General features: G+C 42.8%; 1 protein-coding gene and 1 non-coding gene across 3 annotated transcripts; both read left to right on the top strand.

Annotated features, from left to right (window-relative positions):
• Window positions 1-1,798: 1,798 nt before the first annotated feature.
• On the top strand, window positions 1,799-1,872 carry TRNAI-AAU (transfer RNA isoleucine (anticodon AAU)). The gene has a single exon. It is a non-coding gene; the product is annotated as a tRNA-Ile (tRNA).
• Window positions 1,873-2,280: 408 nt separating this feature from the next.
• On the top strand, window positions 2,281-14,602 carry ZNF839 (zinc finger protein 839). Of its 2 annotated transcripts, none has more exons than XM_064170067.1 (8): window positions 2,281-3,275; window positions 4,175-5,101; window positions 7,065-7,316; window positions 8,070-8,162; window positions 8,515-8,667; window positions 10,322-10,462; window positions 11,425-11,563; window positions 13,245-14,602. In XM_064170067.1, exons 1-8 carry the CDS (start codon window positions 2,550-2,552, stop codon window positions 14,207-14,209), a joined length of 3,396 nt encoding a protein of 1,131 aa, XP_064026137.1. In that variant the 5' UTR covers window positions 2,281-2,549; the 3' UTR covers window positions 14,210-14,602. The 2 variants fall into 2 exon arrangements, with proteins under 2 accessions (XP_064026137.1, XP_064026067.1); XM_064169997.1 differs by having other exon boundaries at window positions 4,172-5,101.
• Window positions 14,603-14,794: the final 192 nt, after the last annotated feature.

Below are 14,794 nucleotides of genomic sequence, written 5' to 3'. Positions count from 1 at the left end.
ATCCAATGCAAAATGATAGAAAAGATAGCACCATAATAGTCAGAAGTGTATCGTAAAGACCTGAAGCAGATAGTATGTCGCAAAGCTGCCAAGCTGCTGAGGAAGAAAAAGACATGACGTTTAAATGCAACATTGATGCATGGGAGGCAAGGAAAATAACCAAGGGATGAAGGAAGCAACAAGTAGTCCAGCATCTTGAGCCACGGTCCCAATAACTGCATAATAACTGCATTCGGAAACATGCAAAATGTGTAACGTAAGGAAAAGCTTTCAGAAGAAATAATGAGAAACGCAGCAATTTCTGAGGAAGTACTTGAAGAGACCAAAAGATAGGCTACTGCTTCACAAGAGTGGGAGAAAGGTTTATAGTACACAGTCGAAGGGAACCGGCATGCAGAAAGAGTGGCGTTGACATACGCGCTGTGGGCAGCGAGCCGTAGGAGCTGGCTGCAGCACTGGCATCTCCAGAGACTGCAAAACCACCTACCACCATCTCAGCCCGAGGCATTCCGTGGCGGCCTGGAACCCCCGTCCCCTCTCGCCAGAGCAACCAATGATCGCCGGCCTCTCCAGAGACGCCGGGGCCCGCTCCGCACCTCAGAAAAGGCCCTGTGCCCACGACTTTCGCATCAAACCAGGCCCACTGCTTTCTCCCGCGCCTCCTTACTGTTCATCCTGAGGTCGACTGCAGATCTCGAGGAAAGCGAGAAAGCAGCCGGGCCCTCTCCCGACTGCCGAATACTCCCCAACCCAGCCCTCCGCGCCATGTTGTATTCTCGTCACCCTGGCAACCGCGCAGGCTCCAGCTCCCCGCCCCGCGGCATCCCGCCCCTTCCCACAAGCCGCGCAGGCGCAGCGCAGTCCCCGGCGGGCAGGGAGGCCGTTCCACACACGCGCGGCAGTCGTCTGCAGTGCGTCGGTGCTGCTCGCGGAGGCGCAGGGGGGTGGAGGGTTTCGGCTACGGAGCGTGTGGCGGTCAGGCTTCGCTTTGCCACGGCCCCTTGGCCTCATCCCTTCATATGTGTCTGGGTTCGTGTGGAGCCGTTCTTCTCCTCGCGCTCCTCGAGCTGTATTTCCTAGGACGGGGACGCGGAGACGTGGGCGAGAGGTTAATGCATGCAGCTCTCGGACAAAACCGATGAGTGCTCTGTTTTACCTATCGGTGGCCCTGGCTTGCGTCGGTCCCTCGTACAGGCGCGGCCAGTGCCGCCCCTCGGTTTCTTTCATCTCTCCGTCGAATTCGAGCCCGGTCTCCGGTGATCTCCTGATCCCTAGCGGTTTCCGTGTGCTGCTGCAGGTTTGAATGAGGCGGGCTTCTGACTTTATTTCTGTCTCCAGTGCCCAGCTTGCGCGAAGAGTAAGTGGATGAGGCGGTAACCTGGGCGACGGATTCGCTTCATGCTAGCCTTACTTTCAATGAGCCAGCCTCATCTTAAATGCTAATTATATGTCGTTAAAAGAACAATATTAGGAAAAGGTGAATCATTTGTTCCTGCAAACTAAGATCTTAACAGTGTATTAAACAGCCAAAAGAGTAAGTATCACAAATAAATATTTTGCTTAGTTAAGCGGAACTGTATATTCGAAAACTTGGAGAAGCAATGCTTATTGACCTAGAGGTGGTTGTCACCCAGACTCTGTCTTATAGGCGGGGCCGAGTGTTTTGGGGTAAAAGGTAAGAATGTGCTGCCACCTGTTGTGAGCCCGGCTCCTGCGGGCCGGCAGTTTCAGGCCCTGCGAACCTAAGGACAGCGGGAATACTCTCATATACTGCCAAGAGGAGCTGCACCCATCAGCGGGCCGGTTAGCTCAGTTGGTTAGAGCGTGGTGCTAATAACGCCAAGGTCGCGGGTTCGATCCCCGTACGGGCCAGTGCCGTTCTTTTGGTTTTGTTTTGTTTTTCCTTCTGTTTTCTTTTTGGTCTTCCCTTGTGCCGGTGATCCTCTTCCCTTCCACTCACCCGCTTCTGCAAAGGGCGCGTAGTGCGACCGCCGCAACAGCACTCAGCTGCAGGGTGCCGGTGGGCACAGGAGCACAGACCATGCCCAGCGCGGCTGCAGCACCAATCGTTAACCATCCTGCGGCTGCCAGAGCTCGAGCCGGCCCCAGGAGCGTGTGGATTGTTATTCCTATGGGGGCAGCCGCAGCGGCCACTGGCATGTGCTCGGGTCACCCATTCAGGCGCTTCTCCTTTCGTGCGGTTTGTACCTCTCGCGTGGCACACACCTTCCTACCTGATTCTATTCCCCGCAGGTGTGCGAAAGCCTACTCAGAGAGTAACGAGATGCAAAATGGGTGCGAGAGACAGCCACACACGTTGCTTTCCTCCCGCCGGTTAGTACCACCGGCGCCGCGCCCGCCGCACGTTCGGACGTTTTTGCCCCCGCGAGGCCGCCGTCAGTGCAGGGTAACCCCGCCCCAGGGGCGCGGCGGGCTGCTGCCGGGGGCGCCATTGGCCCGCGCGCTGCCGGTGTCCCTCGCTTCGCCCCGCGCCTCCGAGAGCTCCCCGGGGGGGACTATGCGGCTCCCGCTTGCTGACGCCTGCCAAGATGGCGGCTTCTGAGGAGGGGGGCACAGAGGCTCCGCCACCCCCTCCTCCCACTGAAGACGAGCCCCCCGGGTGGGTGACCGCCTCCTGCGGGGGTCCTCTCAGCGTGGCGGCAGGCAGAGCTGTCCAGACGGCGGCGGCGGCGGAGGAGCATGGGGGCGCGGTGGGGCTTCTCGTTCCGCTGCCCCACGCGGAGGGCCCGGAGCTGCTGGCGGGGAGGGAGGAGCTGGTGCAGAGCTTGACCGCTCTGGAAGCCGGCACGACAGGGACCGGCACCATCGTTTACCTGCAGCCGGACGGGAGCCCTGTAGACAGCGCGGGGCTGACTGCCGAGGAGCAACGGCGGCTGCTGGAGCAGCTGCTGGTCGCGGCTGAGTGTCCGGGGCTGGGCACAGCAGAGCCGGTGCCCCCGCCGCTTTGGCACGCTGCCACGCCACTGGCCCCTGCGGAGCTACAGCAGGTCATCGAGCAAGTGAGCAAGGCCCAGGAGCAGCAGAAGCCGGCGGCAACCGCCCCTCTGGAGCCCTGCCCGGGACCGCCGCCACCCCGCGGCGAGGGATGCCCGCCACCGCGGGACGCTGGCCTGCTGCTGCCGCAGGCCTGCGGGGCAGCCCCACCGCTGGGCAACATCATGCAAAACGCCGCCCAGCAACTGCAGAGCGTCGCCCAGCAGGTCGCCCTGCAGCAGGGCAAAGCCATGGCGGCCGCTCGGCTCCTCCCGCAGAAGGTAACTGAGACGAGGGCTGCGGAGGGAGGGAGCCTGCTGCGTCCGTTTGGTGATAAAATCCACCGCCGAGAGCAGGTCTCCAGGGCGCGGGCGTGTGATTTGTAATTATTTTTTCTTCTCATCACACCTGCCCTTGGATGTAGAGTCGAGACTCACAGCTGAGACAGAACTTTCAACGTGGTTTAGAAAAAAATCACCTTTGAATGTACATCCTTGCAGCTGTGGTCAGTATTTCGGTCCACGTGCAGCTGCAGCAGCCTAGAAGGGCTGTTTCTCAGTGGTCAAGTGCTGATACACAGGTAGATAACATATCCTTACAGAAGGTGACAATACCTGAGCTTCAGTCCACGTTTTGGGGAGCAGGGGTGGTCAAGTGATCAGTTCAAACTGAGGCAGAAATTTGAATGAGGAGGAAAGACTGAGGGAGATGAACAGCAACACATCCCTACTTTAAATCGTCATTGCACTTTTTTAACTGAGCATTTTATTAGGAGTGTGTTCTGGATCGGGTGTTTGGCCTGTGTCATTTAGTAGACTGTGGTTGTGTGTTTAGTTTGCTGAAGGTTATTAATCTGCCTAGGTGATGGCATTGACTCTGCTAGTCCAGAACAGGCCTGCTAGCACACAACAAAGCTGTGACGTGGCCTAAGTAAGCATGGTTTAGTTGAACAACAGTTAGATCAATCAACGCACAGGAAAGCCTGTAGTTTGAACGAAAGGAATCTGTGCTTTGAAGTTAAATCTGTGCTTTGATGTGTTAGAGTGGAAAGCTAATGATGTGCATTGTTTTCTTTATGCTTTGCTTTAAGAGTGTGTGTATCAGCTTGATAAGTATTGTCTTTATTTATAAATACTGCATTTGTGTAATCTCAACTCTTCCTTTTTTTCCACAAAAGCAGCTGGAAACCATTTGTGTCCAAGTTCAGCCAGGACAGATGAAGGAAACTGAAAGGCCCATGCCATTGCTGGCACCAATCCAGCCCAAAACTGTAACGCTGAGTCAGTCGGTTGGTAGAAATTCTAACATACCAGGACTTGGCATTCTTAATCCCCAGATAATTAGGATACAGCCTGTTACAGGAGCTGAGCAGCAGCAGCTATTTCTCCAAAGTAGTTCTGAGTCTCCAGTTCAGGTACTTGTGCAGAGACCTTTACCATCTCATGGATCTGTGCCTGTGAACAAGATTCCCACATCTAAGATGCTAAATGGGCAGAAAGCTACACATGCCACAGTATCAGCTACCAAGTCTCCAAATGTTTCCATGGCTGCAGCCAGTTCAGAAAATACTTTGATATCATGCCTTGAAAAAAAACCAAAAAATGACAAATTAAAGAAGTCCTTGAAGGTGAAAACTCGTTCTGGACGGATTTCACGCCCCCCAAAATACAAAGCTAAAGATTATAAATTCATTAAAATGGAGGATTTGGCTGATGGTCATCAATCCGATTCTGATGACTACTCTGAGTTGAGTGTAGAAGATGATGAAGAAGGAAAGGTGAAGGGGAAAGATGCATTATTCAGTTCTTCAAATTATAATCTGAAACCTAAAATGTTTAAATGTCAGACTTGTGAAAAATCCTATATAGGAAAAGGAGGATTAGCAAGACATTATAAACTGAACCCAGACCATGGACAGCTGGAGTCTTCACCTCGAAAAATACCTATAAGTAAACCTAATGGAAGTTTATTTGTGGACAGTACCTGTGGAATGAAAGAGGAAATGACGAGTTCAGCACATTTGAATTCAATTGCTGTCACTTTAAATAATGAAAATGCACTAGCTACCAGTCTGGAAGAAACTGTTGATTTGAAGACTGGAGAACAGGTAAAGCATATTACTTAGAAAGGCCACTTCTGTAGAGAGCAGAACATCAGTTTTGTAGCTGTATAGTCTTGTATTGCTCAGAATATCCACTAAACACATTGCCCATTGACCTGCCCAAAAAATCAAATTCTTTGCTCTTGAAGTGTTGCAGGAATAGTATCCTTGCACAGGCATATAAAACAAAATGTTCTCTCAGTGTTCTTTATTTTACTGGTTTTCCAACATAACAGTTTTCAGCTTGAAAAATTGGTCTCTCTAAATGGTGTTCTTTTTGTTCAGATAAGAATACTATTTTCAGTTACAGCCTGTATCATAGACAGCAAGACATCTTCTGCTCTATCAATTTCTGTTAGTGAAATAGAGATTTTTTTTTTTTTCTGTCATGACAGTTGTCTGGATTCCAACAATAGACTAAAATTTTGAAAAATACAGCTTAGCTACCCCTGGCAAGCCAGCCCTTTGGTGAAATTTCATTCTTTGGTTTGGAAGCTACTTCCCCCCCCCCCCTTTTTTTTTTTCTGTGATGTTTGAAGGTGGTCACTTCAAAGTAAAATTTATCTTTTAATATTAAAACGAGGATAACATTTTGCAGCAAGAACTGGTGCAGCTGCTTTCTAGGAAAAAAATACTTTATTAGGTGTAGCAGTGTCACATTTATTACTTTTATTTTTAAATGTGGAGCTCAGAAATAAGGAAATTTGCTGCAAATGTTTTAAACACACCTCTGTTGTCCACTGCACTCTTCTATCATATTTGGGAAAATAAAATTGCAGAGTACCAAAGTCTGCTCTTTATGTTATTACATAGTTGTACTTCCCTGTGCAGCACTTATTTTACCCAGGATGATGGGAATTTAGAAGATTTTCAGGCAGTCTCCTATGTGATTCCACTACTGACTTCCAGGCTGCCATTGTACCTGCTATTTCTAACTAGCAAACATGGATTCTACAACTCTGTGATGTGGCACATGGATTTGTTACAGTTTTTTTGCTGAGTAGATTGCTTTCTAGAAAGAATAGCAGGATTAATGAAACTTTGTTGCAAACAGGAAGGCAATCAAGGCCCTCACAGTCAACCAAGTCTTCTGTCATTTTTAGAAATAACTTACTAATTTAACCCCTGGATAGAACTGATATAAAATTGCCCTTTTTAGTGCTTTCCTAATAGCAGCTAGCTACTGAACACTGGGATGAAAATGTACTGATTGTGAAAAGGAGCCTGATGTACCTAACTACTACTGTAAACTCCTCTCTTTAGAAGACATTAGGGCATTCTTAGAAGTTCTGGCTTGGAAGGGAGGACAAAGTAAAATGTGTTCAGTATGAAGTAAAAAGATAAAGTCTTGTGCCAAAATCACAATGGTAACTTTAAAATAGCAAATGTACTTTAGAGTTTACCATGTGGTGTTATAACAGAAGCTACTTCTGAGCTGTGTTCTTAGGGAAGACTAGATTTTGAAATAGTGGAAACTGGGCATTGCTTTTTTAGTCATGATGTTTGTCACCATTTATGGCAGTTCAGATGTTTTATCTTACACATGAGGTCTTCATGCTTTGATATAGAAAAATGAGTTACACTGTAACTTTAGGTGTCTTTTACTACCAATTAAGATTTATTTCTACAACCTCTTTATTTGAAGAAGACATATTTTACTTCAGAAATATTAAACACATTTAACTGACCCAAACCAGTTTTGTGATTATGTTCCCTGTATTCTTAATGACATTTTGTGGATCAGAAAGGCTAACTTTGCAAATAACTGTGTGTACTTGTTATGGAAGTATCATCTTACTAGTGTGTTGGATTTAGTCCACAATGGTTTTTTGCAGGTATGCTTGTATCCAGCTTTGCATTTACTTAATACGCTGTTTATTTTTTGCATAGATGAAGATTTAATTCTAAAAACTTCCTTAAAATGCTCTTCAAAGTGGTGAATAAATGCTTTTCTCTTTTTTTAATTAAGACATGTAAGTCTACAGAAAGCAGACATTTGTTGGCAGAACAACAAAATGAAACCAGTTCAGGACAGCGGGGACCCGTAACACCAAAAGGACCTGGAAGACCCAGACGACCAAAGAGACGTGGTCGACCAAGGATGGGTGGAAGATCTAGGTGTTCTGGAAGGCTTAGCAGACCTGGTCAGTCCCCTTCAAAGCCACTAAGTAGTGTGTCAGCAGAACGCAATGTATTCAGAAGAAAAGCTAGATTGAAAGAGGTACAGTTCTCTTCTGCATTTATTTCACTAGTGTCTTGCCCCTGCCCTCTGGTGTTGTTTTTTTTTGGGGGGGGGTTGTTTGTTTTTTTTTGGGAGGAAGAGTGTTTGGGTTTTCCACTTTTTTCAATAAATATATATTTTTTTTAAAGTTAACATCCTTGGGTACTGACAAAACGAAAGCCCAAGATGTCTGCTAAGAAGAAGAAAACATTATTTTGTTTTTAAGGGAGAAAAAATTATAGGAAAACACTGGAAAGAAGGGAAAATGGGAATTTGGTCTGGAAAGGGAATTTTGACATGTAGATACAATCTCATTATCCTTTTTCTGGAGAAGGATAGTTACTAGTTGCTGTTAATGTATCTCCAACACAGTGAAAAGGCATAAACCCAACAGAAGTGGGGTAACATCAAAAAACAAACAGGAAAATAAAACAAAAAAATCAAACCCACAAAGAATCTCTTGAGGGAGGACAGAATGAGGATTAAAATCCTTGCAACATCCATCCATCCTGTGTCTTGATCTTTTTATGAATTGGACAACATTTGTGGAACTGAATTTTGTCTGTAGATGGGGTTTCTAATTTTCTAATTCTGAGGTTTTCTAATTTATCTCTTGGTGCTATGTTTGCATCTGTTCTTTAAGCTGATTAAGTATATAGTGTATTTTTCCAAAAGAAGTGATGTTTTGTGTGTGAAGATGGGATGCATAACCTTTGTAGGTTACCTTAGTAAACTCATTCTGACTTTTGACAGTTAATACAACAGTGTGATAATGAAGACTTAATGGAGCTGGCTCTCCCACGTCTTACAAAACTTGTTACGGTATATGAATTTCTGTTGATGAAGGTGAGTTTTTTAATGTAAAGATGTTAAATTGTTTTAGGAAGACTTCCATTAATATACATTAAAAGATTGCTTTAGAGACGTATCTGAATTTCCTAAGTTAGAATTTGTCAGAATGCAGATGTTCTGCACATCACTTCAGCCTTAACACAGGCAAAACTCTGGTATGTCTCTTGACTGAAAGGCTTGCCTTTGGCTGTCTCGTTCAGAGGCATTTCTTAATATTCCCTAATCTTTTGACTTGAATGTTTCTATTTTAAAATGTCAAAAAATATAAACTGATAGATTTTAATGTAATAATTTTTAAATATAGGGAGAGGAAAACAAACCCTTTTTTGACTTGTCTTATTTCTAGGTTGAAAAAGGGTATCCTTCCAAAGCTTGCTTCCCAGATGTGTATAGGGAATTTGAAGACTTGCATAATATGGTAAAGAAAATGGCTCTTGATCACCTCAGTAATTCTGATTTGCTGAGTTGCCAGCAGCCTGTTGAAATTAAAGATGCTAAGGTAATAAAGCACTCTGTTGGGAACTGGGATTTTGTTTTGTTTTATTTCAGATAATTTGTAGTTTTATTTTTCTCTGGTAAACTTTGTCATGCTGGTAAAGTTATTTGAAGAAAACATGTTAGTTGATAAGTAAAAATAGACCTTATTCTAAAAAAATAAACAACTAACTGAAGAGAAAAAAAATCCATTAAGTTACAGGTTTAGTTTATGGTAACAGATACAAGTAGAAATATATAGTTTTTTCTTTTTTTTAATCTAGCAGTGCTGACATCTTTGTTGCTTATCTAGGGTACTGTGAACCTGCATGTTACTGCAAGGTGTGTTTACTAGCATTATCTGCTAATAAAAGTATATCTTGATATTTGATTAGGAAAGAGTGGTCTATTTTTAAAAGGAGTGCCCTTGATTTGAAGGGATAAATAGTTTCATTGCAAAATGAGGCCAAACTGCGTTTATGCAGTTCACAGTCCTACTAGCAAATATGAAAGGTAGTGAATACGTTACTAAACCTGCAAGCTGTTAAATTTTTAAGACCTCAGATTCATTGTTTATCCATCTTTATCTAGAAAGACAATGTAGGTTTGGGCTTTCTGTGTTTGTTTGTTTTTTTTTCTGATTGGTCGTTCTGGGTTATTTTGAGGAGGCTTTGTTATTTATTAATGTGGATCTGTTTATGGGTCTTTAGCAATCAGTGTTCCCCTTGCTTAGAATAAACCAGCTCTTCATAAATAACGTATTTTTGGTTTTCTCTTCTGTGTTTCCAGTAGTGAAAACACTGGGGTTTTTATATTATCTAAATGATATGTCCATTAAGGTACATCAGCATTGAACTTGTTAAATATTATGAGAGGGATGCCTACTGCAAAACTCAGGAAGAGCGGAGAAAAGATTTTGGTTCTTAGAATAATTCTAGTTTAAAATTGAAGTCCAGGGTGGCCTGTTAGCAGTGGGTAATATTTACTTTTCAGAATAAATCATCATGTTCACTGTATGTACTAAAAAACTCTCAAGAGTTACTACACGCTCACCTGGTTGTTTTGTAATTAATACTAATGTTTCCCTTTGGAGAAGAAAAAGTTGTATCAACTAAAGGGATGTTTTTGATCCTGATGGTCCCAAAATGCTGTCTCCTTCTTGCTTCTCTTCTCTGCTAATTTGTATTCTTAATACAGAATTATACTCTAAAAAACAACCAAACAAAATCAACCTAGCTTTACAAAGTTGCATAGTAGCACACCTACTTAAGGATGAGGCACAGGAATGAAAAGTTGGGGTGGAATCTTGGACTTCAACTATTAAGAAATACTCTTAAGCAAGAATAATTAGATGCTTTTTTTTTTAAATAATGGAGGGCCTAGACAATGTTCCTTATTAAACTCTGCTCTTAGTAACTGTCTCTGGATTCTATATATAACTGTAGTACTCCTTTTGAGTTTGCCTGTTACTACTCACCTTCAAATGAAGGTCATGTTCTATTAATATGGAAGCTAGCAGAAAGCATGGGAGTGTGAGTACTTCATGGACCTGTGATGATTGATTAGAACCTCTGTAGTTCTAATTCAATTATAAGAAAACAAGTCAGTATTTCAGCATTTATGCATTCATAATGTAGAGGCTAATGTTTTACGTTTTTTTTCTATAACTGTTTATAAAGGTTGCTGAATCTCTAGGAATTACAGAAATACTCACTGGAGAACAAAAGACCCGAAGTGCAGACTCTTGTTCACAATCTGTAACTACAGTGGTTAGTGAGCAAGTGCCTGTGGAGATACTGGGAGAAAAACGGTTAGTTGAGGTATGGAATACCTTTGTGGAAATTAAAAATTAAATGAATACAAATGAAAACCTGTCAAAACAGATAATTATTCCTTACAAAATCATACTATCTGACTTGGGCTAAAGGCTTTCATAGTGTTTGGAATTTGGAAATACTTTAAATATTGCTTGCTGCTGTGGTAGTATAGCAGAGTGTATGAACTGGCATGCAAAAGATGCACTTTGGGAAGACACTTGATAGCATCCAGGACAGAAACCCAAAGGCTTACAGGTAATCTCATGAAACAAACAAAAAAGAAGTTTGTTGAAACGTTAGTAAATGGGAGCCCCAGAGTGAGAAGGATCCTCAGGTGCTACTAACTTATGTTGGAGTTAATGAGCTAATTCGCAACAGGCTCAGATGTTGAGGAGGCTGCTTTGCAAACTGGTGGTTGGTAGAGGTGCATGAAAACAGTTCCATTCTTTCTAACAAGTCAGTTGGCTAGATCTAGTCTGCTTATATCTGTAGTGGGTAGCCGTGTTTCCTCTTCTTGAAAGTCACATCTCTATGGTCTGTCCCCTTAACTGTTCTCCTTTCATTTAATCCAGAGCTCTTTGTGATGCCACCATCACAGTAAGACTAGTGCATTTCTGTTTTTCTGCCTGTGGTTAAAGAGCTGCTCAGTCTTTGTTCATTAACTAAACAACGTTGGGCAGGCTGTTCACTGCCCTTTAGTAAGTTGGAGAGAGAGCTTGTAGCACACTTCGTGTTGTACAGCTGAATCACAAGGGCTGAGAGAGAAGCTTTGAAGGAGAAGCAAAGGCAGATTGTTTCAACCAAGTATCAAAAGTCATCAGTGGCATTTTGTCAAGGGAAAAATGTTAGTATAAAATCCTGTTTTCAAGGAGAGTATCAGTCCACTGCCCACAGCTGGTTGTGATCTTTTCCAGTATTGTCAGCTGTTATGATGGCAGCCAGTTAATTATCTCTTGTATTGACAGAGCTCAGGGGAGGAACTGTTGCCATCAGCCAAAAGGACCAAGTTAGAAGACATAATGGAGAATGTGAATAATGCTTATGCCAGTCAAGATGAAGTGAAAGAAAAGAGTGGGAATTTGTGTTCACTGTTTGAAAAAGATGGTAACCTCTTCAGATTTTCCAATACTGTTGTGTTCGTGGAGGAGCTGAACAAATATCTTTGTTCTTCAAGCTACTCTGCTTTTTTGTCTTAAGGTTTCATTTCTTAACTTGCTTCTGTGGTCCTTCAAAAGCAGCTGTTTAAGTGGACAGGCCTCATGGTGGGGAAGGAAGTTATGGATGGTGCAGATCACAGCAGTAGCTCAATTCTGAATGCATGATAATCCAGATATTGGTACTACTGCAGTACTATGAGAATAGTACTGTCCTCTACTGCATGCTTTCTGTCCACCCTGTCCCTTATAGCAGAAATGGTGCATGACCTTTGTGTGTCAACAGTGGAAGAGTAGAGGAAGAGGAAGCAATGTGTGTGTGTCCTTCCCCTTTGCTCCAGTGGGCTGCAATAACAGAATCATCAGAGCTTTGTGGATCCTGGGAGAGGGGGAGAGCCTCTGCAGGCTGTCCCAGGACAGGTGTGTCACCTGAAGATTGGAGTTGAGAAACCATTTTGCACCAGAGCCTTTAGGTGGTTGCCTTTCTTGTGTAAGAATAAAAGAGCAACAATGGATTAGAAAGTGTGATGTGTCTCTACTTGTAATCTCCCAAAACTTCTATGCAAAAGTGTTGCAAGGAATTCAGAGTCACTGTTGTGACAAGACCCCAGCCCTTGCTCATTTGTAGTATATGCATATCAGTACTGTCCTCTTGCTTCTTTTGGTGTTGCTGCAAGTCGCTTTTGCCCTTTGTACCTCTTCTGTCAATGGTTCTATTTTTTGTTTTCCACTTTAGCTGTTTTGTCTTATTTTTAAAAATTTTTATTCCTCTGAAGAGGTCTTTGCATGACCATGCTTATTTCTGGATGCATTATGATTTTTTTCTGGGTTATGAGTTTCTTATTTTTTGTTTCATTTGCATCTAATAATAGGGCTTTTGCTAGTCTGCAGTATAAAAGTTAGAAGTGGTCCCTTGTGCAGTGTTAGGCCTCCTTTTTTTGTGCAGTGATATCTTTCAAAACAAAACAACCTACTTGTTCCTTTTGATCTTCAATAATAAAAGCTGACAGCTCATCCTACGGCAGCTTAGTAGATACTGTTTAATTACCTACTGGGTTTTGTGACCCGTCTCTAGGTCCAGGTCAAATAACTGGTGAAACATACTAAATTTCTAGTGCCTTTTACCTTCTCTTTGTCGCAGGACAGAAGTGCTTAATGACATGTCTGAGTCCAGGATGAGCTTTGATTATCAACAGAAATTTGATCAAGTTTAAACACTTCTGTGAGTTTACAGTGGCAATCAGGATAACAGCTGACAACTTTGTGCCTGGAATATTCTTTATCTTTTGATGTTGATGGCTGCATGCCAGATGAAAAAAACAAAATGAGTGACTTTAACACCAAGTTGTTTTCAGGATTAAGAGAAAAATGCTTCTTGTAATGTAAGGTCTTTTGGAATAGAAGTACTCAACAGTAATTCATTATCCAAAAATTCCTTAGTTCTTTTCATTCTGGTTTCCTTGTTGGAAAGTGCTGTGAAACTCTTACAAGGTGGTTCAGTTTTTTAGTTTGGGGGAAAAAAAGCAGGAAAGTAGCCTAGCTTTTCCTCCAAAATTATTGCTGAAAAATATCTTTTTTGGAATTGCAGTATTAGATTGCCCAACAAAATTATATTTTTTTTCACCTTTCAGGTTTTAATCCATTAAATGGAGAAATCCTTCTTTCAGAATATGGGCATATCACACTGAAAACAAAGGAAGATAATTCATTTGCTGATTTGGGAGTTAGAGTCAATGCTGAAAATTCAGGTACCTTCTCTCAGACTGTGGAAGTGAAGATAGAGTATTCCCAACCTGTGAACATACAGGGACCAGATATGGCAAGTGATGCATCTTTGCTACAGAGTGAGGTTGTGTTGCCTGTCAAAGCTGGTGGCTCACCTGCATTAGTTCAAGCACACCTCATGAGTGAGAATACAGCAGGCGGACTGTCAGCTCCTGAACTTTGCAACTCTGTGTTGGAGAAGGCAATGGGCAGTCAGAGCACTGATTTACAAGCAAGCAAAGAAAATGATCACAATCAAAAATATCAGAAACTGAAGGAAGAAAACAGTAATTTTGCAATTAAAGAACATTCAGAACAACTTCATAATGCTGATGTGACTGAGATGCAGGAACTTGAAAAAGTTTTTTCAGCAAACATTGTGCCAATAAACTACCCACAGAACACTCAGACTGAGTCACACCAGAACCCTGTCCAGGAAGCCTCCCTGTCTGCTCATGTGAACCACGGAAACTCTTCTGAAAACGTGAATGAATTTTCTTGTGGGACAGAGGAACAACATGAGCTGGAGAATACAGTTACTGTAGATGAAACTGTAGCCTTTGAGATTACTGATGAGAGCCATGATTTTTTGTCTCAGGGACATGAACAGATTTTTATTCAGACTTTAGATGGGCTTATCCTGTCCCATCCAGATACTTCTGTTTTGTCTCAGGCAGAAGGCATCGTTATTGTAACTGATTCCAATGGTACTACAATGCATATTCGCACACCTGAGGGGATACCTTTGGAAACCATGGAAGCACTACTGGCAATGGAAGCAGATGGCCAAAGTGAAGATATTTTGCTTTCTCAAAGTGAATTGGAGCCATAAACTAGAAAACTATATGCTTTCTTCTGGAAAATACTGACTCTATAAAAATGTATATTTTTCTAATGTGAATACTGGAATAATTGAAATTTAACTTATTTGTAAACTGTTTCTATGCCCTGTACTTTTTATAACTTATGTTTATATAAATCTAGCAGCATTGCAACCAAAAAAATCTAGAATTAACATTGTTCTATTTGCTTTATATGTTGGGGGTGGGTGGAAAGTGGAAGCCTGTCAACCCTAAAACTGTTGCACTATTCCCTTTTGTTACATAATTCCTTTTTTCTCTCTAGCCATCTAAAAATGCAGTGAACTTGTACTGCTGTTCAGCAGTGATGTGCTGTGTACTGGCAAGCTGTGTATGGGTAAAATAAAAACTATATTGAAAATGTACATTTTCTGTGCCATTGAGATTACAAAACGCTATGCCTGCACTTTCTTAAAGCTAGTTTGAATATTCATTAGAATCTAGGCTTGGTATGCATAAATCTGCCTGGAAAAATGGGCAGTTTTAAATACAATCTATACTTGTGCATTCTGAGGATAACGTGACAGCCTAGCTGATCCTTACTTAAGCATCCACTG

This window comes from Pogoniulus pusillus, chromosome 1 (genome assembly GCF_015220805.1).
Source record: "Pogoniulus pusillus isolate bPogPus1 chromosome 1, bPogPus1.pri, whole genome shotgun sequence".
Taxonomy (NCBI): Eukaryota; Metazoa; Chordata; class Aves; order Piciformes; family Lybiidae; genus Pogoniulus; species Pogoniulus pusillus.
This window is presented reverse-complemented; position numbering and strand designations above follow the sequence as displayed.

Coding starts and splice junctions, on each gene's coding strand:
- ZNF839 (XM_064169997.1), top strand. CDS start 2,550: ATGGCGGCTTCTGAGGAGGGGGGCACAGAGGCTCCGCCACCCCCTCCT. Junction 5,102..7,064: donor ATTTGAAGACTGGAGAACAG/GTAAAGCATATT, acceptor TTTTTAATTAAG/ACATGTAAGTCTACAGAAAG. Junction 7,317..8,069: donor GAAAAGCTAGATTGAAAGAG/GTACAGTTCTCT, acceptor GACTTTTGACAG/TTAATACAACAGTGTGATAA.